This window comes from Orcinus orca, chromosome 1, assembly GCF_937001465.1.
Source record: "Orcinus orca chromosome 1, mOrcOrc1.1, whole genome shotgun sequence".
NCBI classification, from domain to species: Eukaryota; Metazoa; Chordata; class Mammalia; order Artiodactyla; family Delphinidae; genus Orcinus; species Orcinus orca.
This window is the reverse complement of record NC_064559.1, coordinates 204,245,827-204,267,872: the sequence shown is the minus strand read 5'-3', so window position 1 is coordinate 204,267,872 and position 22,046 is coordinate 204,245,827. Positions and strand designations below refer to the sequence as shown.

At 47.7% G+C, this 22,046-nt stretch overlaps 1 protein-coding gene across 1 annotated transcript; it reads right to left on the bottom strand.

Moving 5' to 3' along the window:
• Window positions 1–1,071: 1,071 nt before the first annotated feature.
• Window positions 1,072–21,761, bottom strand: EXOSC10 (exosome component 10). The gene is made up of 25 exons (XM_004272385.4): window positions 21,603–21,761; window positions 19,203–19,339; window positions 18,331–18,454; window positions 17,176–17,280; window positions 16,725–16,890; window positions 16,461–16,575; window positions 15,325–15,400; window positions 15,003–15,113; window positions 14,656–14,799; window positions 13,968–14,158; window positions 12,785–12,941; window positions 12,491–12,639; window positions 12,276–12,326; window positions 11,514–11,625; window positions 9,555–9,605; window positions 9,314–9,392; window positions 9,111–9,220; window positions 6,838–6,933; window positions 6,419–6,493; window positions 5,172–5,259; window positions 4,018–4,091; window positions 3,328–3,499; window positions 2,497–2,558; window positions 1,850–1,926; window positions 1,072–1,213 (listed from the first exon to the last, which is right to left on the bottom strand). Exons 1-25 carry the CDS (start codon window positions 21,711–21,713, stop codon window positions 1,183–1,185), a joined length of 2,664 nt encoding a protein of 887 aa, XP_004272433.3. The 5' UTR covers window positions 21,714–21,761; the 3' UTR covers window positions 1,072–1,182.
• Between the last annotated feature and the right edge of the window lie 285 nt (window positions 21,762–22,046).

Below are 22,046 nucleotides of genomic sequence, written 5' to 3'. Positions count from 1 at the left end.
TTCCAGCCCTGGTCCGGGAAGATCCCACATGCCACGGAGCAGCTAAGCCCGTGCACCACAACTACTGAGCCTGTGCTCTAGAGCCCACACGCCACAACTACTGAGCCCACGCACCACAACTACTGAGCCTGCACGCCACAACTACTGAAGTCTGCGTGCCTAGAGCCCATGATCTGCAACAAGAGAAGCCACCGCAATGAGAAGCCCGTGAACCACAAAGAAGAGTAGCTCCCGCTTGCTGCAGCTAGAGAAAGCCCGCGCACAGCAATGAAGACCCAACACAGCCAAAAGCAAATGCATTTATTAAAGAAAAAAAGATATACATGGTAAAAAGCCTTTCTATCAAAATGTTAAAGGTTATCTCTGTGTGGTAGAATTAAAGATGATTTAATTTTTCTCTTGGCATTTATCTATGTCTTCCTCATTTCCTACAATAAACATGTTATTACTTTTAATTATTACTATTTTTTTGCGGTACGCGGGCCTCTCACTGTTGTGGCCTCTCCCGTTGCGGAGCACAGGCTCCGGACGTGCAGGCTCAGCAGCCATGGCTCACGGGCCCAGCCGCTCCGCAGCACGTGGGATCTTCCCGGACCGGGGCACGAACCCGTGTCCCCTGCATGGGCAGGCGGACTCTCAACCACTGCGCCACCAGGGAAGCCCTGTTATTACTTTTATAATTGGGAAAAAAAGTGTAAAAACAAAAGAAAGAGAGAAAGAAGCAGAGAAGAGATCAGGCCCTTGTGAAGCCCCGCTGGTTCTAGGCACCCACCGGTCCCTCCCGAATGTCCTTTCCACCATTTGGCTTCATTCATGTGATCCGAAGGTGTGTGAACAAGTGAGAACTCTCGGGATGGACAGTCGGGTGAGCGCTGTGCTCCAGGCCTCCCTTTCCTGAGTCACAGGACAGCCTCCTGCATTCCCCCCTGGAGGTAGTTCTGGATTTCTCCAGAAACCACACCCCAAGGGCACACTTACCCGAGGCCACTGACGATGGCGATCTGGACAAGATGAGATCTGCTCTCTCCTGCCAGAGCCGTGGTGGCCGCAAAAGAAAAGTCAGGAACCAGCTTTCTTCCAGTAAGAATTATTTTTAATGGTTTAAAAATGAGTCTGTACAAAACCAGCACCACCATTTGGTGCTTCCAGTCCATGGGAGGGTCCCAAGGGTCTCTTCCAACACTATCTCTTTGGCCAATTGTGCCTGAAACCTCTGTAGAGACAGCACGAAAACAAGAGAGTTACTTCTTCCAGTGTGGCTGAACGTCGGCTCTCAGCCAGTTTATAAAACGTTGTGAACCTTAATCATGCAGAACGGAGGGAAAATGGACTGTCTGGGGGTTGCGAGGACTGAGCAGGGCAGCAATGTGCCCCAAAACTCCAGCAGACAAGAGCGGGGCCGGAACGGCCGAGCTGACCGAGATCTACAGGCAGGTCCCTCCGTTACGGCCACAGCCTGGGGGCGAGTCCTCTGACCTCAGGGTCTGCCTCAAGGATCAGGGTTTCACACCTCTAACTAAAATATTCCTGAACAATGACAACCCACATTTGCTTACGGACTGTTTTTCTCATTCCTCAGAAACAAGCTGATCTAGGCAAACTTCAGACCTATTTGCTCCGAGGTGCCCCTGGGAAACCGTATGGTACCGGGAGAGCACTGAGGGTGACTGGAGCCCGGGGAGGCCGTGGCTGTGACTGGCATCCAGCGATCACCTCTCCTGTCCCAGCTAGTTTTCCAAATGACAAAGGGCGGGATCGGGTTGGGAGAGGCCGTCTGAAAGTCTTTCCACCTAAGGCCTCCGAGCTGCTCACCGGGTTTCCCGGGCCACGCCGGCCATCTGGCACGTACCTGTCTGACTTTCCAGTTGGAAAAGACATGCTTTTGTTTCCCATCGGCTGTTTAATTTTTTTGGCTGCACTGCATTTCTGAAAAGAAGCCATTGAAGCTGAGTGACAACCATGACTGCAAGACGCACAGGAAAACACCCCTGAGCTCAGATGGCCCATCAAGGACTCCAGCGCCACTGGTGTGACTTTGGTTTTCTTGCAACTGGACATTTCTGGGTGTTTCTGAAGGCGAGGCCATACAGATGAGCTACTGAAGAAACGGGAGGGCTCCACGTGGGCCTCGCCCCGCCCCCCATGCCAGACGTCCAGCCACCCTCTGCTCTGACTGGAAGCAACGCCCACGGTGGGGTGGGGGGGCAAAGGCAGGCCTGTGCCAGCAGCCACAGGGAGGGTTTCGGCCTGTGGCTGTAATTCCCATGGCAGCAAACAGAGTAACACCCTTCAAAACCACACACCCACTTCTATAGACTCTTTAAAACATTTTTTTCTTGCTAGAATAGTTGACGGGTATTGTCTGTACTTGGGAAGAAATGAGGTGAGGGAAAAGATATGCAAAAAGGATTCCTAGATGGACCTGTCTTCCAAGCAGTGGAAGAGGTCAACAAACACGCACCTGGAGCATGCTGGGGTTCTCAGTCTATTACTTACCTTGCCAGACGGTGGCTGCTTATTTGGGTCAAACTGGGAAGAAAGTGTGGATTTGCTGTCTCCTGAAAGGTAAGAGAAGAGACGCCGGTGATCGTGTGAGTGAGTGAATACACACAACAGACTTACTACCAGGCCGGGGGCACAACATTCAGGCAGTGTGGGCTGTCAGTCCACTACCCCTTTACCGAGAGAAACTTCTGGCTGATGTAACTTCACAGATCATGTTCCCAGTAGCTAAGGGCAGCCTGGAGACAAGGCTCATTTCTCACAGGTCTATTCTTAGGTCAGGGGCAGGTGGCTAAAGCACTGGCCACTTTACATCAAGGAAATCTATCTGGTTTCTGTGCAGGATGAAGCCACTGTCAGTAAACTGGGACCAGAGGTGACATTCCTGCAGAAAAGACTGCTGTGTTGCCAAGGAGGCTGCTCTGCAGTCAGGAATGCCAGCCTCAGCCCCTTCAAAGTAGACAGGCTCTCACCGGCTCAGGAAGCACAGAGCTTCATCTCCTGGACATCAGGTTTTCTCAACAAACCAAATCGTGTGTGTGTGTGTGTGTGTGTGTGAAAACACAAGCTCTTGTGAAGAAGGATGAAGCCACGATTAGAACAGACACCATTGTGCTGAACCACCAGAGCGGCTCCTACAAGTCAGTCCCAGGGGCTGAGGGAGGTGGGTTTCTGTCTGGTCACCACTGTGTCCTTGTCTTGCCCTCACAACTCCTGCTTCGTGCCAGGTGTCAGGCAGAGCTGAAGCTCCGCCGAAGGCCCGCTGTTTCTTTACCCCATGTGACACGGCAGGTAGTCCTTGCAGGGCACCAGTTCTGGCCTCACCAGCAAAAGCCTTGAAATCCGACTTGCTGTAGTCATATGGGGTAAAATCTTTTTCTGGTGGATCTGGGTCTTTTAGCTTCTTGGAAATTTTGAGTCGTTTCTTGTCTTGTTTCTGTTCTGTCGTCCCCGGGTCACTTGTTGTTCGTTCCCTCTTCTTGGCAGCATTCTCTAGCTGTGGATTGAACAGACCCGTAAGAGAGCCGCACGCCCCGCGTGCCCTGCAGAGAGCACAGCGCGAGGGACCCGCCGCCTCCTGGGCTGTAACGACTGATTCGGTGATGGGGAGAGGAGCGCCGGCGGGCAGTCTGGGCGGGGCTACCGCCAGGTGGACCGAGACGAGCTCCCAGAGGGAGAATGACATCGGGCCACTTCGAAAGGCCGGGGCTGAGCATTCCAGAATGTTTGGGTGCCGGGGAGTGACACAGCTCCCAGGAAGAGTGGGACACAGCGCGGGCTTGAAGCCCTGTCTACTTCTACAGGCGAGGGGCACGTTTATCCCAAATGCGGAGGGAGGAACGTCGAAGAGGGATGACAGCGTCAACCTTCTCAAGGGGCACGAGGCAGCACCACTTGACAAGCCAGCATGAACTGGGAAGAGCAAGCATTCAATCCAAAGCTGAGGGCAAGCCCTCCTGATGCTTGAGAACAATCCTGACCACAACCAGAAAACGCAGAAAAGCCAGCACGTACGGCGGCCTGCTGGCGGACGGACACGGCCTGCTCCGCTGCTGCTCCGCACTCCTCCTTGGCCTGGTCCCGGGCAGCTGCAAGAGAGAGAACCGTCTCTGTGCAGCCTCCGCCCTCCTCTGCCCACAGCAGTCGCCCCAGCTGCACGCGCCCTCCCTGCCCCTCAGCCCCCTTTGCTGGTCCCACCCCACCTCCCCAAATCCCCACAGGGTGGCTGCCGTGGGGCTCGGGCCCAGATGCTCTTCTCATCACCCGCCATCTCAGTCCACACCCACACCTGCCCCTCATGCACTGGCCTACGGGACACCCGAGGGTGCTGCGTCGGGATCTCAACTGTAACACGTGAAGGACCAGAACCAAAACCTCGTCCGCCTCAAACCGGCTCCCTCTTCAGCCTCACTGTCGACGGCAGCCCCACCTCCTCAGGCACTCAGGACGAAACCTCTCGAGTCCACGGACCACCCTTGAGTCCTCACCCCACGCTGTCGGCTTCACTACGGGCCACACCCAGGCTCTGACTTCTCACCACCTGCTCTGTCCCCAGCTCGTCCACGCCAGCGTCCCCTTGCACCTGCATTCCGGCCCTGCCTCCTGACCGGACTCCCTGCCCTGCCCTCTGCGCGGCTTCCAGGGGGAGGCCTCCACAGCCTAATTCAGCGCATGTCCCTCTTCTGCTCAGAACCCTGCAAGGCTCCCAACTCACTTGGAATTAAAGTCCTGACAACGGATTCCTGCTCTCTGCCCTCCCCTCCTTCCCGCCTTCCTCATCCCCGGGGCCTCCTGCCCACGCTGAGCAGCACGGCGAGCTGTGGCCTTGGCCTCGCTGGGCCTCCGGTCCGGTACCCTCCCCCCGATCGCTACAGGTCTCTGCTCAATGCCACGTTCACTGACTGCCACGTTCACTGACTGCCGTAGGGAAGTAGCCCGGCGCCCCCTCAGGCCCATCCCCCAGCACTTCCTACCTCGCTCTCTGAGCAAGTACCCGCTGCCCTGACAGCTCACACATCTACCGGCTGACCGTCCGCCATCCCTCAGCAGGGTGGAGGCTGCTTTGCTGTATCTGGCACGTCGCTGAACGATTAAATCGACAGAACGACGTGCAAGGGCTGTTCTCTAACGAATGCGCTGAGTCTCTGAGGAAGCAGACGCTGCGCTACCTGTGTGCTCAGCTGCCTTCTTCTTGGCGGTTTCTTTACATTCTTTTTGTACCTGTACCTGGCTTGCCAGCTTCCAACGGTTGCTGATCTATAATGAAAACAAACAAAACAAAAAAACTCCAGAACTCAGCCACCTAGGAATGCTTTATTTTTTTAATGAGGTGATGCAGAGCATGCTAACCTAGCAGCTATATACATTCTAGGTTATAAGTTCCATATCTAATGACACACAAAATAAAACCTCAGGCTGGCTTTATTTATAAGCTACTTATTAAGAAGGACAAAGTACAGCTGTACCCCAGGCACGGGGCTGGATGCTCACATATGCACCCTCTCATTCAGTCCCTTCTGTGATCCCGGGACAGTGGCATTAACATAACCCCTGCTTTATGGACAGGAAGCAGTCTCGGAAGCTACAATAACTTGTCCAAGGGGCGTGGTTAATAAATGGCGGAGATGGGATTCAAGGCGGGACTCCTGCAAGTCTGACGTGCTTCTTTATGACACCACCTGTACCCGCGGCCTTAGAACGCATCTAGGTGGCAGGAACCAGCAAGCACGGTGAGGGACGGATGGCTGCTGAGCGTGCCACAACCAGTGGGGGAAACCCTGCCTGACTCCCCATCTAACAGCAGCAGGCGAACCACCAGTGACAGGGTGGAGGCCCATCAGGGTGTCGGCCTGATTCTCTTGCCTAAAGAAAGAGTGGTGCTGGGAGCAGAGGGAGGCAGGCCACCTATCTGACCAGAGCGCTACTTTCTGCAGGGAGGAAGAGGGCTTTTAACAGACAATTAACATGCGGGCTCCCAGGAACATCTCATGGGGACCCAGGGAAGACGCGCTCTCATTCTTACTCACAATGCTGCTGAAGACAAACCACACGATATACGACAGAGTGCTTTAAAATGTAAGCCGTCACCTCTAAGAACCTTATAATATTCATATATAAAAACGCATCAAGCTGTACATTTCATATCTCTGTACTTTACACCAAGTAAAGTAAACTTCAATTTAAAAAAACAAAAACCAAAGATCTGTTTCTTAAAAAGTCCCCCAATGCTTTCGAAAATCTGATTAAAGTCTGGCTGCTCTCTCTGGAAACAATGCTTATATATGAAGTGCTTCTTGCATTCACTTTCAGGGAGGTTCACAGATGGGCTTGTTTAAAACAGAAACCTGGTTTAAGAAATTAAGAAGTCCCCTTTTCTTAGAAAGTCACTCTTAGAAAGGGTGACAAATCCACTTACTTCATAGATTTTCGAAGATGGATCGAACTTTGCTGTCTGAGAGACGTGAGCCCGGGATTCTAGTGAAGGCAGAAACTGGAGAGACGGAGACACAGTCACGTTAACCGCTGAGAAACGGAATCCGGACCCAGAGGTCGGTGGCGCTGAGATGGGAGTTTTCTTGCTGGTTCCATCTTAGGAGGCCTCAGTGCAAAGCATCAGCCTGGCCGCGGCTGCCTGGCCCTCAAGTGGGGTCTTCTTTTTGGCTTTGTCTCAAAAGACCTGACCCCAGGTCTCAACCCACCGCCGGGGACGACTTCACAGTTTTGAGGCTTCCAGTCTCTGAACACTCTCAGCTTCTTTTCCAGGCAAAAGGCACCTACAGCTACAGAAAGCTCTGCCTCTTCTGTCAGCCCTTAACATACACAACCATTACTTACCATCCGAAATGGATTTTCAAAGGACTCCATTATGTTCTGGGCTTTTTTCTGTGCAACTGTTAATGGACCCTTTCCATTTTCTTCAGCACTAGGTTCCTGCAGGGACAGAAAATGATAACTCATGTAATCATTCTGTGACATTAAGATACAAGCAAGAGGAATAACAGTAACAGTAATGATACTAACAGTTGACATTCATTCATTCATTCACGCCATGCCGCATACCGGGATTTTAGTTCCCCAATGAGGGATCAAACCCGTGGCCCCTGCAGTGGAAGCACGGAGCCCTAACTACTGGACCACCAGGGAATAACGTAAATTTATTTTTTTATTTAAAACTTTTTTGGGACTTCCCTGGCAGTCCAGTGGTTAGGACTTGGTGCTTTCACTGCAGTGGCCCAGGTTCAATTCCTGGTTGGGGAACTAAGAGTAAGCTGCAAAAAAACCAAAACCAAAAACAAAAACAAAAACAAAACAAAGCAAAAAAAATAAAAACAGACAAAAAACAGAAACAACCCCCCAACCCAAAGAAAAACCCCCCAAACAATTTTAATTTAAATTTTTAAAATTTAAGTATAGTTGATTGACAATATTAACGACTATTTTTTTTAAAGCCTCCCCTATGCATAAGGCACTGTAATAACCTGTAATAGCACACAGGAGGGTGTTTAATACATATCTATTGAATCAATGAATTCTCACCATGTCCTTACAATCTATGAGCTATGTGGCATTATTCTCACCATCTTACAGATGAGGAAAGTGAGGCTGGGAGAAGTTAAGAAAGTCTTCCAGAGCCTTGCAGCTAATAGGTGCAGAACAAGGATTTAAACCCAGGTCTGGCTGGCTCTAAAATGTGGGGTTGTAACCTGAAATTATCTGAAATTTAAAATCATACACCTTTATAGGTAACCAATGAAATTATGCAACAGAATGTTGCTTCCACCTGGGTTCATCAGCATGTGCTATCCTTTGGCTTTTTCTGTAGTTAGGCTCCCTGCCACACAGGGCACGAGGGGCTCCAGCATCCTTTAGACCAGGCACAGCACTTACACGTCCACACAGCCGCAAGTTCACGCTCACATCTTTAGCTGCCTAATCACTTTGTGGCTCAATGAATTCTGCGGTCAACTAAAGCTCCTAGACTTCTTTTCACATGAAGCAAGACTAAATGTATGTAATTAAGTGAAAAGGAAAGTTCACTCCCGGGTGGTACATCTTGCAGGCGGTACTTCACCTCCCTGGCTTTGGCCCAGCATCCGAGTGTGGTGGAATAGCTGTGAACGGTGATCCCGTAACCTACTGGATCACCAGCTTCTTAACCATCTGAACATCTGCTAAGCTTGACACTTGTCTTTTTCCATATAGACAGTATTCTTGCTTCTCTTTCTCAGTTCCTTCTTTCTAGAAATTATGGTTTTTCCTTTCTACCACATCTATTGCTTGCTGTATTCAGAATTTTATCTGTGCGTTTTCCTTTTGTCCCTGGTCATTTCAGTATCTGTCCATCCTGACCAACAAATGCACCTTGGTCTTCCTTGTGCAAAGAACCTGCAGCTCAAGTCACTGGCGGAAAGGAGAAGCGTGCTGGGTGGGATAGACCGGGATAAGCTCTGTCGCATCCCAGCCCGATTCCAGGAACACGGCTGGGCTCAGGCGGACCACACTGGGACTCCACACTGGATGGAGTCACTACCTACCAGGACTCAGCCTCTCTCTGGGATGGGGAACAAGCTCCTACCCACTTCCTAGTGCCTGATTTCCTGCAGCTCACTTCCTCTAACGAGCCAGACTGGAGAAATGCTCTCTAAATCTTCTCTTTTTCATCCAGAGCACATATAGGTGGTGCTGGCAGCTGTCAGGAAGGTATACACAGCACACACTCTTCATTGGAGACATCACTCCACCCCTTCTGGGAATCAGGGTGAACTGACCCTTGACCGTGGATGTTCGGGAAAAGTCCCTGCTTATGCGCCCCTGGAGCCCACACCCACTTCCCTGGGGGGCCATCGGTGAGTATCAAGATGTCAACCCTCCCTTGAGGATCTCCTCACGCAGAGCTCACAGAGAATCCTCTGCCACCTCCCACAGACCTCCTCGTCAGGGCAGCAAACACCATCTGGCTGATGGCCTCCATGCCCACTCCCACCACTGCTGGCTTCTACTTCTGGTGTTCGGCTCAGAGGTGGCCACGACACTCCAGGCAGACGGCCTGTGTGATAAACCCAGTACGTCCCCCCGGTCTGTCTCCCCTCCCCGAAGATGTTACTCACGTTAAATAACGTGATGACAGCGGTAGCGATAAGGCATCCGGAGCCCGGCAGGGCCTCCTCTTCTTCTCGGGCAGTGGGGAGGCCCTCCTGCTTCTGCACTGGCACAGGCCCTACAGGGAGGGAAGTCAGCACGGTCGAAGCACGTGGGATGGCACACCAGGCAGCCCCAGCTGTCCAGGATATTCCAGAGGGCTTTTCATTACCATTGGTTGCAATGAGAGGACAGCCGTCTGACGGGGTGTGGGAGCAGTCGTGGGGGCCGAAGAGAGCATTCTCCAATCTCTGCAACAAAAAGAAAGCACCAGGCTGACACAAACAACCTGCAAGCAGGGGGCAGCCTTCTGCCCGAGGTGTCAGGCCCTGGTGTCTGTCAGGGAGGTTGGGTCCGCGCTGGCTTTGACTGATGTCTCCCCCAAAGAAGCAACAATAAACACATCTCAGTACCTCAGGGTTGGGTGGTGGCCCGTCCTTCCTCACTCCGGCTGCAACTTCAGACTGAAAAGTAAAAACAAAGAGAATTTGAGAAAAGTTCCCTAAATTTGATGATACACACATTTTTTCCCCCTCAGCGCAGAAGGGTCCATTCACTAGACGGTGTTTTTCTCAAGAGCCCAGAGATTTTCTCTCATCCCTTCATCCCTTCCAGTGCCTGGCACTATAATTACTTAGTGCTCAATAATTATTTGTTGGATGAAAGAATAAAACCTTTTATCGTAACAAGGCACAATGTGGAAGGACTCCAAAGAGCTTGATAAAGATTCTTCTCTTGTCACCAGCGTTTCTCTCTTTACTTGGAAAAAGTATAGAACCAAGAAAGAAATTTTAACATGAAGACAGTAAATATGTTTATCCTCAGATTCTCTTCTTTTTCACCTTTTCAAAGGGGCTGATTTTAAGTCTTCTGGAATCAATAATCTTTCAAAAGATTGTAAACATGATTTACTACATGCTGACACTACTTAGACAAAACATGAAAAACTGTCCCAATAAAACACAAATCAAAACATGCAGGGCTTCCTTGGTGGCGCAGTGGTTAAGAGTCCGCCTGCTGATGCAGGGGACGAGGGTTCGTGCCCCGGTCCGGGAAGATCCCACATGCTGCGGAGTGGCTGGGCCCGTGAGCCATGCCACTGAGCCTGCACGTCCAGAGCCTGTGCTCCGCAACGGGAGAGGCCACAGCAGTGAGAGGCACGTGTACCGCAAAAACAAAAAAACAAAAACAAACAAAAAAAACATGCAAATTTACCTGACATCTTGCATTATCTACACAAAAGCAGAGGCGTGCTGGTGTGTGCGTGCCCATGCGTCGCACATAGACGTAGATGTATGGATCTGGATTATGGGCCGGGGACCCTGCTTTCATCTAAATTTTCCTAAACTTTAGCATCTCCTTCACAGTTAGCTCTTTCTGAATTCCCCTCTTCTATCCAAGGTTCTCATGTTTTCCATCACCTTGGCTTTATATGTGGAGTGAACTGTCCTTGACTCCACCTCCGTTATTTTCAAATCCACTTGCCAGTCGGGGAATACCTCTAAAGCACTTAGCATCGTGCTCCAAAAGAAATGGCAGGGAAGGGCTTCCCTGGTGGCACAGTGGTTGAGAGTCCGCCTGCCAATGCAGGGGACACGGGTTCGTGCCCCGGTCTGGGAAGATCCCACATGCCGCGGAGTGGCTAGGCCCGTGAGCCATGGCCGCTGAGCCTGTGTGTCCATAGCCTGTGCTCCGCAACAGGACAGGCCACAACAGTGAGAGGCCCGTGTACCGCAAAAAAAAAAAAAAAAAAAAAAGAAATGGCAGGGAATTCCCTGGCGGTCCCGTGGTTAGGACTCGGCGCTCTTACTGCTGAGGGCCCAGGTTTGATCCCCGGTCTGGGAGCTAAGATCCCACAAGCCACACGGTACAGCCAAAAAAATGAAAAAAAGAGATGGCAGCTGTTGTCTCCATCTGTTATTAAGTCCCATCGATCTTTTCTTCTGAAGATACTTCTTGTACCCGTCCTTTGCTTTCCATTTCTGTGACCAACACACTCATCAGGGCACTATCACTTCACTCTGGACCACTGCCCGTTTTCCAAAACGAGCTCCCTGTGCTGAGATCCCCACTCCATTTTATCCCGCCGGGTTAACTGCCTCTGAACAACAGCTAACCAGCCCATTAGACATCATTAGACATCACTGACTCGTTGGATGATCAAAGATAAGGTCATGAAAAAAAGGATGAGTTTTAGCTTTTGATTATCATAAAGATACACCCACTGGATTTCCTAAATCCTATTACGTCTTCAGGATTTTTTTAGAATGGAGACCAGCTCACGTCCATAGGACACCATAAGGAGTAAGACACTGGCAGACAGGGTTGAGAACCTGCTGAGTTGGGAACGTTTAGCAGAAAAGCTTTCTTACCTTGAGCAGGGGCATCTCTCGCGCCTGCTGAATTAAAAGATGCATTTCATTGATCTGCTGCCGTACAAGAGGTGGCACAGGGTTACAGCAGGCTATGATGCCCTGAGGTTCCCTGAAGGCAAGCGAGAACACACTCAACTCATCGCCTAGGAACACAGCCCTCAAAGGCTCCAGGAAAGGACAATAACCAGATAAAGCCAGAGCACGGAAAGCTCAGGTGGACACCAAGGAAACACCGTCACGTCCGGGCAGCCCAGCCAGCTGCTCCTAGACGTGCTCCCTGCTGCACTGAGCCTTGAGCAGAAAGCCTCTTACAGCTGCCTCCTGCTAACCGGGAGAGCTGGAAAGAAGGGCCACAGCTCTGCTGTACTGCGATTCTGCAAGGAGGTGATAGAAGATTATGAACTTTGATTCTCTGCTTATACTTCAATTAACATCATAAAACGTCTAAAATCATAAGATAGCTTAATTTGGAAGAAGGTACAGACATTTTCCTTCCTTGTAAGTGGACGCTATAGGCTCAGAGACTTACATGGGACTCAGTATAAGGCATATCCAATGAAACAGTTCCAGTTCAGAAGTTTTACTGCCTAAATGGCAGCCCAAGGGCAGAGACTGCATTCCTTGGTGCTAACTTCCTTGAGCACTAATCTTCTCTGAGTAAACAGCCTTGAGGCAATAACAATCAGGGAAGCTGGACTGTGAAGGACAACTCTTCTCTACTGAGAAAGTCCACGAGCATATTAATCAGGTCTCACTCACTTGGGCAGTTCCTCAGCTATCTTTAGCATCATATGGTTTGGAAGGACATATCTGGAATAAAACACACAACAGGATCACATTAAATTCAGCCAACAAGTTCCACTATATGCTATAACCCTGGGAAAACAACCAACTTTCATGGCAAAAAGGGAAAAAAGTCCATTATTTCCTTGTTACCAGACCTGGCAAGATTAAAAGAATCTCTAGTCTCTTACCCATAACTTTCATCTTCCCTGCGAGCAGTTTTATCCCTCCAGGCAAACAGCAGCTGAAAGGCCGTTAGTTGCTGTGTGTTGAGATGTTTCTTTTGCTTTCTATACAGTTCCAGGTAAGATTCATCCGTGAAGATAGGTTTGATGAATTTCTGCAAAATATTATCGAATATTCAAGATCAGTGGGAATCAATACTGTGCCCTGGGCTCTTCAAGACACTGGGCTCTTTTCATGAATGCAAAGAGCAAAGCAAAGAACAAGTGGGACCTGAGTGGAACCCGGGTGTCGGGCTTTACCTTGAGGCAGATGTCACGGCTCCGCTGCCACTCCACCTGCAGCTGCGTGGGCTGCTCGTTGCCACGCTCCCACAGCTCCAGCCTCATCTTATCATAGATGTAAAGCAGGTAATGAGTGTCGTCTCGGGCATAGTTGAGCATTTCCTCAGGCAGAGGTCTAGAGTTGCAACAGAGAACATTGTTTCACACCTTTCCCCCTGGGCGGCAATTCAACTTGTCTACACTGCTGGAGCTAAGATATTTTTGGTTCCTTCTGATATCAAAGATTCTCTCCCGGCCAATACTACAGTTCTACCAGCATCTCCTGCATCTTCATATGACAAGCCACTCTTTTCACAGCTGGGTAGAAAGGGCAGCAGGGCAAGGATGTGGTTAAAAATAAGGGCCCTGCTGTCCTGAGTTTGAATCTTAGCCCAGTGTATGGCACGTGGCATGGGTTAAATAACAGGTAATGGTTTTTAGATTTTATCATTTTCATCTTACATTTGGACTTCACTAGATTCTCTTTAGAAATTCTGGCATGAGAAGTGGAGAAAAGCTTGGTGCTTCTCCATACAACAGCTGCAACCTCAGAGAGGAAGCCGGCCATCTGAAAATGACCAAGGTGAGCAAGAATCCCACAAAGTATGGCCAAGACTCTGTTACAGCCTTTGACTATAGTAAACACTGACTATAAGGCTAAGTCAGCGCTGCACCTTAGAATCCTCTCACACCTATGGGAGACCATCTCACACATACACAAGCATCCCTATCCGGGAGATGTGAGTTACAAACAAGAGACTGGCGTTGACAAATGCTGACATGGTGCAGCTCTTTCAACTACTATTTCCATGAAGCATAACACACTGTTTATCTAAGATAGTAATTCCCAGCTTTTTCAAATAGGAAGCATTTTTTTAACCAATCCATTTAAAAATTTTTAAATTCCTCACATTACAGAACTAAACTGAAATTTACTAACATTCCCCTCTATGTAACATAATCAGCCCAACATAAACTTCATTGTTATTCTAAAACTTCCAGTTGTCCTTATGCAACGAAAACAACTGGAGAAAAGCCCAACGACATTCAACTGAAGATTCAAATGGTGTTACAGCCTGCACAAAGGTCTCCAGGAGTGGGAGTTAATGAACGCCGAGGCCTTCTTCTGCCATCTCCATTTCCTGGTCAAGAACAAACTAACCGTATTCTCCAATCGGCCAGCTGATACTGCTTGTTTGATTCCACGTTGCAGTAGAGCTTCAGCAGATGGTCGAGGGAGTGCCTGCCCAGGTTAAGAAGGCGTGCTGCCTGATGGGTATCAAACATGTTCACCACGTACAACCCAAAGTCCTTCTGTAGCCATTCTATGTCTGAATCGGCACCGTGGAAGACCTGAAAACAAAACCACAGTCAGGTAGTACAGTGGCACAAGGCCACTTATACTCTGAAATGAACTCTGCCCCTAGGTTATTAGAACACTGGAATTAGAAGACAGGATAAAGATTAAGATGGGTTCAGTTTTAAATGCCTCTTTTAATTTGGGCCACAGCCTTCTACACTCCTAATTGCATACTTGTAACTGCTAACAGCTGATGATTCTAAGAAACCTGCTCTGCTAACTTCAAGGGTAGTCATTAAGTCCAAACAATCTTGAGAGCATGGGCTCACTGCAGTACTCATCAAAGTGATTTAACATTTTTCTGGGTGGTAACGAGCTAAGCCTTAGCTCTTCTAACAGGGGTTTAGAAACAAAAGCAGTTTAGCATGTGGTGCCCTAGTGTGAAGTTACTGTTATTTCTCTCAACTTTATTGGGTCTACGTTGAAATGATGAAAACAGTAAACTGAAAAGCACCTAAATCTTGCACTCACGTGCAAGAGTGGGACTGACCTTAACAATAGCTGGGTCTGTGAGGCTCTCATTGAGAATGTACATGTCACTGCGAAGCTCCAGGGTGTCAACGATGAAGTCTTCTGTCCGGGTGGAAATCTGCATCAGGCAGGTGAGCCCTAGGAAGCTCCGGTAAGAGTGGTGCTAAAACACACAGAAAGAAGGGAGAACAGGAGAAAAAGATTTTACCAGGCTTACCTTTACCGATTTTGAAGTCAGTTATAAAGCAGAGTAATATAATTAATTTTTACCAAAAAGTAGATTTAAATTAGTATTAATTCTATAGTTCTTGAGTAGGTCAACGCACAGGAAATGAAAAATTTCATTCCAGGTCATTAACAAGTTACCTCCAAGTCTACAGCAAATTCTTGACACTTCAGGAGCTTTTCATTGAGTTCCACTAGTTCATCCAGCGAGGACACGAAGTGGCAGGGTGTCTCTCCTACAGGCCTGTATAACTGCATCACAGAAGTACGGGCAGAAAGAGAAGACTGTTAAGAATCATCTTTCGTGAAAGTACCAAAATTAAGAGTTCACGAAATAATCCAAAGTCATAACCTTCTACTTTAAAAATATTTAAGGAAAGCCAAAATTACATCCAGTCATCTATGTATTTGATTCTTCCTGGGCTACTTGGGTACCATCCATCAGCTAAGGTTGGGCACTTACCTGAGGCTCTGGCTTTTGAAGGACTGAGTCTGGTGGAGTGAAGTGATCTAGTTCGTACTGATAAGGATGTGCAAACCTGAATCAATAAAACAAAAAGAAAAATCTTTTTGATTAATTCCATGATTCAAGGAAGAACAACTGCTTTAATCCAATTCGTAAAAACAAACAAGACCATTGTGAAAATATTTTTAAAAGCGTCGTTGTTTCAACAACGATTCAAGTGCATCAAAAAAAAAAAAAATGGGTGAAACTTGTTCACCCTTAAAGTATGATAATTCAAAATCGATTCATTTATACAGATTTGAGCACTAATTTGCCAAACACTGTACGGCTGCTGTTGTGGATGATACAGAAAGGTGAGATATGTAACTCCTTGTGGTTTGGAATAACGAATCTGTGAGGTGAGAGAGAGTGGTCAATACCTCAGTTGGTCATATACCAAATGATGTATTTTTTTCAGTTCCTCTATCAGATACTTGCATAAAAATCCTAAGTCTCTCAGTTCCTTGAGGGCAGGGCTGCCTTTCATTACCTTTATTTCTCTAGCACTCAGCTAGCGGCCTCACAGTGCAGAGCTGGGGCTGAGGCACAAACGCTCAGACACTCTGGCTGCGTGTGAGAAAAAGACCAACACTGACGAAGTTTTCATCACCGTTTTTCTTTGAACTGAAATCAAAGTCCTCTTGTCTGTTTTAAGCAAAGTTTTTCCAAGATGCTTATCCTGCCAGTGAGAAATGTCTTTTCTGTACTGAATTTATTGGTGAGCATTACCTTCTTGTTTGCGTCCACACCTAACAAGAAAGGCAGAGTGGTAAAAAGGAAGGACAATTTTAAGAAAACTTGGGCTTAAAGTTCTAGTTCTGTGGGAAGTTAGCATCCCTAATTTTGTTTTCTCATCTGTCCAATGGGGACGAGAGCAACTGGCAGCTCTCAGGACTGCATGAGGGCTACGTGAGACGGTGCTTGTGCGAGGCCCTCTGCGAACACAAGCAGGAGGTTTAATCGATAAGATGCACGTCAGGATAAGGACTCCTCAGATTCTGTTCTCATTCCACACGTTACAGAAGTGACAGAGAGTGAAAATGCGGCACGAGGATGAGGGCCACGGCAGGACGTTCAGACAGGCAAACACTTACATGTCCTGCTCCACCTGCTGGGTTCTCTGCTGGTGGATGAAATCTGCCAGGGCAGGGGGGACATCCAAGTCCTCTGGTCGGTCCTGTGGGCGCTCCCGCCTTTCTTTAGAGAGTGCTGGAGACCCAAGCAGTGACAAAGACACATTCACATCTTGTCTAGTTACGGAGGGTTAACTGGCTCCCTCTGAATTTGAAGAAAGGAAGGTGGGAGGGATACCTTTCCCCCTTGATTCGTTTTTGTTGGGCAGAGCTGGCACTACTTACCCTGAGGGAGGGGTTTCTGAGCATTGGGCTTGATGAAGATTTTAGGAAGGAACGGCGTGTTGGAATTGTCAATCTTCTCTCGGAATTTAAGCTGAGGCCGGACGATGTTTTTTGCATGAAGCAGCCGGAATGTTTCACATTTTGTTTTTTTGCTATATTCTCCTGCCTATGATCAACAAATATAAATACTTTATAACACAGCAACTTGATGAATTAGAATAAATTCCAATTTATGCCTTCCAAAGACCACTCATTTAAGAATGTATGTGTGTGTGAGACTGGGGGTTAGACAAGAGGGTGTAATTAGGTTGTGTCTATTTATGAGAACAACTTAGGCAGTGGCCAGTTCTGTGTCCAATAAGTTAAAACAGAAATGCAAATCAGAATGGGCAAGGGCCCTACTGCAAAGCTGACACTGAAAGCTCTAGTTCACCTGAAAAGCAGCCCTCACCTTCCGGTTCCAGCTGGACACTATGGTTTTAGGGACCTGCAATCCTGCAGGGAGGACAGGTTGTTGATTCTTATTCACACCTGATGCTTCATCCAGTAAAATGCCCTAAGAGTAAAAGAGACATTAATTTAGTATCTTCCTTTCAGGGTTAACAGAGCTAATTACCTAAAATTTTTACAAAATACATTCAGAGAATTATGTGCGAGAGTACACACTCATAAGGGTGGATCACTGTAGCAGAGGTGATTAGAGAGTCATCAATCGCAAATAAATGAAGCATTATTTGCTCAATGACAGGGCTGTTATCAGGCACTCCCTACCCTTGATCAAGTCTCTTTACAGTTCTGAATTGGGCTGAAAATTCAAAAGTGACTCAACAGTATGATGTGGCCCACTAAAATAATTAAAAAGACCCTAGACTGTATTAAACATAGAGGTACGGTATTTAGAGTGAGAATGAAGCGTGTCCTGATCTACTTTATAAAGATGTGGAATCTCAGTTTGGGCACCATTAACAGAGGTGCACCCAGCTGATAAATGCCAGGACTTGAAATCATAAAGTATGAGAAACCACTGAAAGACCTGTGGGCATTTAGACCATGGAAGAGATGACTTCAAGGGACAGGAGAGCATGATTTAAATATCTGCAGGACTGTCACATGGCTGAGAGTTAGATGTGCTTTGGACAATCTGTGTGTATTTCTGTAAAGAATGTTATGCTGTAGTATTAGGTGTAAGTAGACAGTCAGCTAGATCAAATGATTCACATCTCCCTCCAATTATGCAAGTCAGGGTGTTTAGCAGACTGTGGATAATAGTAAAAATAGACGAAATTTTGGTTGGGATCTGTATCCAGAGGCCTCTTCTCTTGCAACAAAATGGGATTCGCAAATCTGGAAGGTAGATTACTAATACGGCACTTTAAAAACAGCCTTCCCCCGGGGCAGTGATACTCTGAAGTGATATAGCTGAAGACAACTGTGTTATTTTTGGGAAGAAGAAGCCAACTAGCAGAGGGAGGGAATGTCATTACAGGCCAGAAATGCTAAACTTCCTTTCTTTTCATTTCCTAAGGTGCTTGGGTTTCTTTTCATATTTAATAATACGAAAGCTCTTCATTTGTTAGTAACCTTAAGAGTAATGTGAAATACTCACCACTCTTTCCAGAATAACATCATTGGCATCAACTAGCAAATCAAACTTGTCCTCCAGCTCAGTCACTTTATTCTGATCCTTAATGTTGCTTCGACATCCATGGTACTGCATTACCCTACTCATGCTAGAAAGGACAGGAAAACCACAATCAGCTTGTATACTTTTATTCATTTGTTTACAATCTAGGAGAAAGCTCCCAAGGCTTGGCTTAGACTATTCCCAATACTTTTTGATCAAACTAATAAAACCTGCACCCTTTAGCAAAAAACATTGCTAGTTGTATGGCACTGGGCAATTCACTGAATCTCACTAAGACTTATTTTTCTCATCTATTATTTGAGGGGGTGGAAGAAACTATCCCAAAGCTTCCTTTAAATTCTAAAAAAAAAATACATAACACGATGTAAATAATATACTCTGCATTCATTGTTTTAACATGAAATCTAAAACAGATTCTCTAATTCTGTCATGCAACAATTAAACAAAATCAACGTTTGTGTAATGCCTGTCCTAATACACTTATTAGAAAGCTATTACTAAAAAAGAAAATAGATTAAAAAGAAAAAGAAAGCTAATACTTGTGACTTTCCAAGTTGTGTGAGAGAATCTTGGATCTAGGTTTTCAAGTCCCATATTAATTAAAAAAGATTCATTGTCTATAGCTGCAATAGTCAATATATATATTTTAAAAGTAAAACTCAAAATTTACCAAGTAACATTTCCCTAATTAACATTTCCCACTGTCTCATTTTTACATTTTATAGCTCTAAAGCACAGAAAATTATGGTAAGAAAAAAACAAATTTCAGGAAAAATCATCTACTTCTTTATAGTCTTTTCTTTCAACATGAGAAACCAATATACAGTACTTACCACTGAAGCAACCTGTCTCCCTGTGTTTCACAAAATGCCTGGAAGCCAGGAAAACTTCGGTAAAAATCATACTCATCACCAAACTGCGGTAGGCCCCCAGATGCCTTGGTGACTGCCACCACTGCCCCAAGAGCAAACTGTCAAAAACCAGAAAAACAAGCATGTTTTAGACACGGATCACCATTCATTCAGCAACTCATTTTTTTTCAAGATCTACTATATATAATGAATTGTGCTAGATGATGAAGACCTTCATGCATCCAACAAATATTCATTTACTGCCGATTTTACACCAAACCCTTATGATACAACAGTGAACATGAAACCAAGTTTTGGAGCTTACATTCTTGGGAGAGTAGAGAGAGAAAGAACAAATACATATATAATATGACTAATATTCAAAACAGCCTGGGTTTGAGTCTTGGCTCTGCTACGTATTGACTGTGACCTTGGGCAAGTTATTTTATTTATTTGAACCTTAGTTTCCGCCTTTGAAAAATAGGCATAAGGGGGACTTCCCTGGTGGCGCAGTGGTTAAGCATCTGCCTGCCGATGCAGGGGACACGGGTTCCCGATGCAGGGGACACGGGTTCAAGCCCTGGTCCGGGAAGATCCCACATGCCGCGGAGCAACTAAGCCTGTGTGCCACAACTACTGAGCCTGCGCTCTAGAGCCCACAAGCCACAACTACTGAGCCCGCGTGCCACAACTACTGAAGCCTGTGTGCCTAGAGCCCATGCTCCGCAACAAGAGAGGCCACTGCAATGAGAAGCCCGTGCACCACAACAAAGAGTAGCCCCCGCTCACTGCAACTAGAGAAAGCCTGTGTGCAGCAACGAAGACCCAAGGCAGCCAAAAAAGTAAATAAATAAATAGATGTAATCTCTCATTATTAAAAGAAGAAAAAAAAAAAGGGCTTCCCTGGTAGTGCAGCGGCTGAGAGTCTGCCTGCCAATGCAGGGGACATGGGTTCGTGCCCTGGTCCGGGAAGATCCCACATGCCGCGGAGCAACTAAGCCCATGCGCCACAACTACTGAGCCTGTGCTCTAGAGCCTGCGTGCCACAACCACTGAAGCCCCTGCGCCCAGAGCCCATGCTCCACAACAAGAGAAGCCCGCGCACCGCAACCAAGAGCAGCCCGCGCTCACCGCAACTAGAGAAAGCCCGCGTGCAGCAATGAAGACCCAACGCAGCCAAAAATAAATAATAATAATAAAAAAAAGTATAAGGGACTTCCCTGGCGGTCCAGTGGTTAAGACTCTACGCTTCCACTGCAAGGGGCACGAGCCACGTGGTGTGGCATGAGCCATATGGTGCAGCAAAAAAAAAAAAAAAAAAGACAATATAAGAATATTCTAGATCTTTTGGATAAGCAATTTAGAATGGCTACTGTCCACAGCTGGACTAGTGTTTATGGCTCAGTTAGTGCCAAGTAGGTCTCTATTTTAACTGTTGTGTGATAATGAGAAAAAACCTGAAGTGGCTGTCATAGGTAAATGACAGTTGGTCATATCAAGGCCAACTGACATTACTGTGAGTTGTGTAATAAATGTTTTCCAAGAAAAAAAAAAGAGAGAGAAAGATGGGAACTTGAATCATGGTGGGGTACATGGTAGCACTGAGCCACCCAATCAGGACCATGGCTAGTGGCCCAGGAACGATTCAGAACCAAATAAATGAATTAATAACAACATCTGTTAATGATGAATTAGATATAATGCGAGTGGCGTTTTGGAGGATCTGTAGTGCTAACTTACAAACTATTTTAGTTTCATGGTCTTGGAAGAGCTATGCATGAGGTGTTTAATCCCAGGTTTGTTTGTTCATATTTAAGCACCAATAGACAAATAACGTAAATGAACTCTATGTTCCTTCGAGGAGGCACTGATAAATGTTCTATGGCACCTCCAGGAGGGACACTCAGTGGCAGCTGTAACAAGTGACATTAAACCCAGGGTTTGGGATTATGTAGGATTGGCCCTCAAGAGAGGGAAGAAGCGCCATCCCGGCCGCGGGAGGCGTAAAGCAGCCAAGTCTCTCTGGAGAGTTGGTCGGGTGGCTCAGACCTGGGCGGGGTCGGGGTCGCGAAGGCTGGGGACATCAGGGTGACCAGAAAGCCCTTCCCACGAGGCGGAGACGGTTCTCCATACTCGGGACTACATGGGCTCAAACGGGAGATCAAGGACCCAGGGGAGTGTGGCGTCCCCGGGTGTCAGCGTGCGAGGCCCCATCCCCGGAGGATGAAGACTGTGCCCGGCGCGGGGAGCGGCCCCTAGACCCCCTCCCGAGGCTCCGCTGCAGCATGCGCGCGGCCGCGTGGGCGGCCTCCGAGAGGGTCCGCGCCTGCTTCCGGTCAGCCGCGGGCGGCTCCCTGTGCCCCCGAGGCCTCACGAGCTCACCTTCACGAAGCTGTCTGCATCGGGGAAGCCGGGCAGCACCATCTCCCCGTCAGACTCGGTAGCGCTTGTCGCCGACTGGGCCTTGGACTCTCGGGAACTGGGAAGCGCCATTTTCCCGGCTTGCACGACTTTTCTCGCGAGAGTGCCTCAGCCAACGCGACGTGCACGCACTGCGCATGTGCGAAGGCTATTCTTGAGTTGGGGCGGTATCAGCTGAGTACCCCACCCAGGGAATTTGACGTTTTTCTTTAACTTCGTATTATTTCATGACAGCAACCCAGTGATTTACGGTAAGACCTGGAGGACCCAATTATTCTTATATTTAAAGCTTGCTCCTCCCAGGCTCTGGTTCCGTGGCCCCCTCACTCACTTGATTTGACTCCTGCAGTTATCCCCTCTCTGGCGTCATCTATCTTTTCCCTCGCTGCTGGTTCATCCCTAACA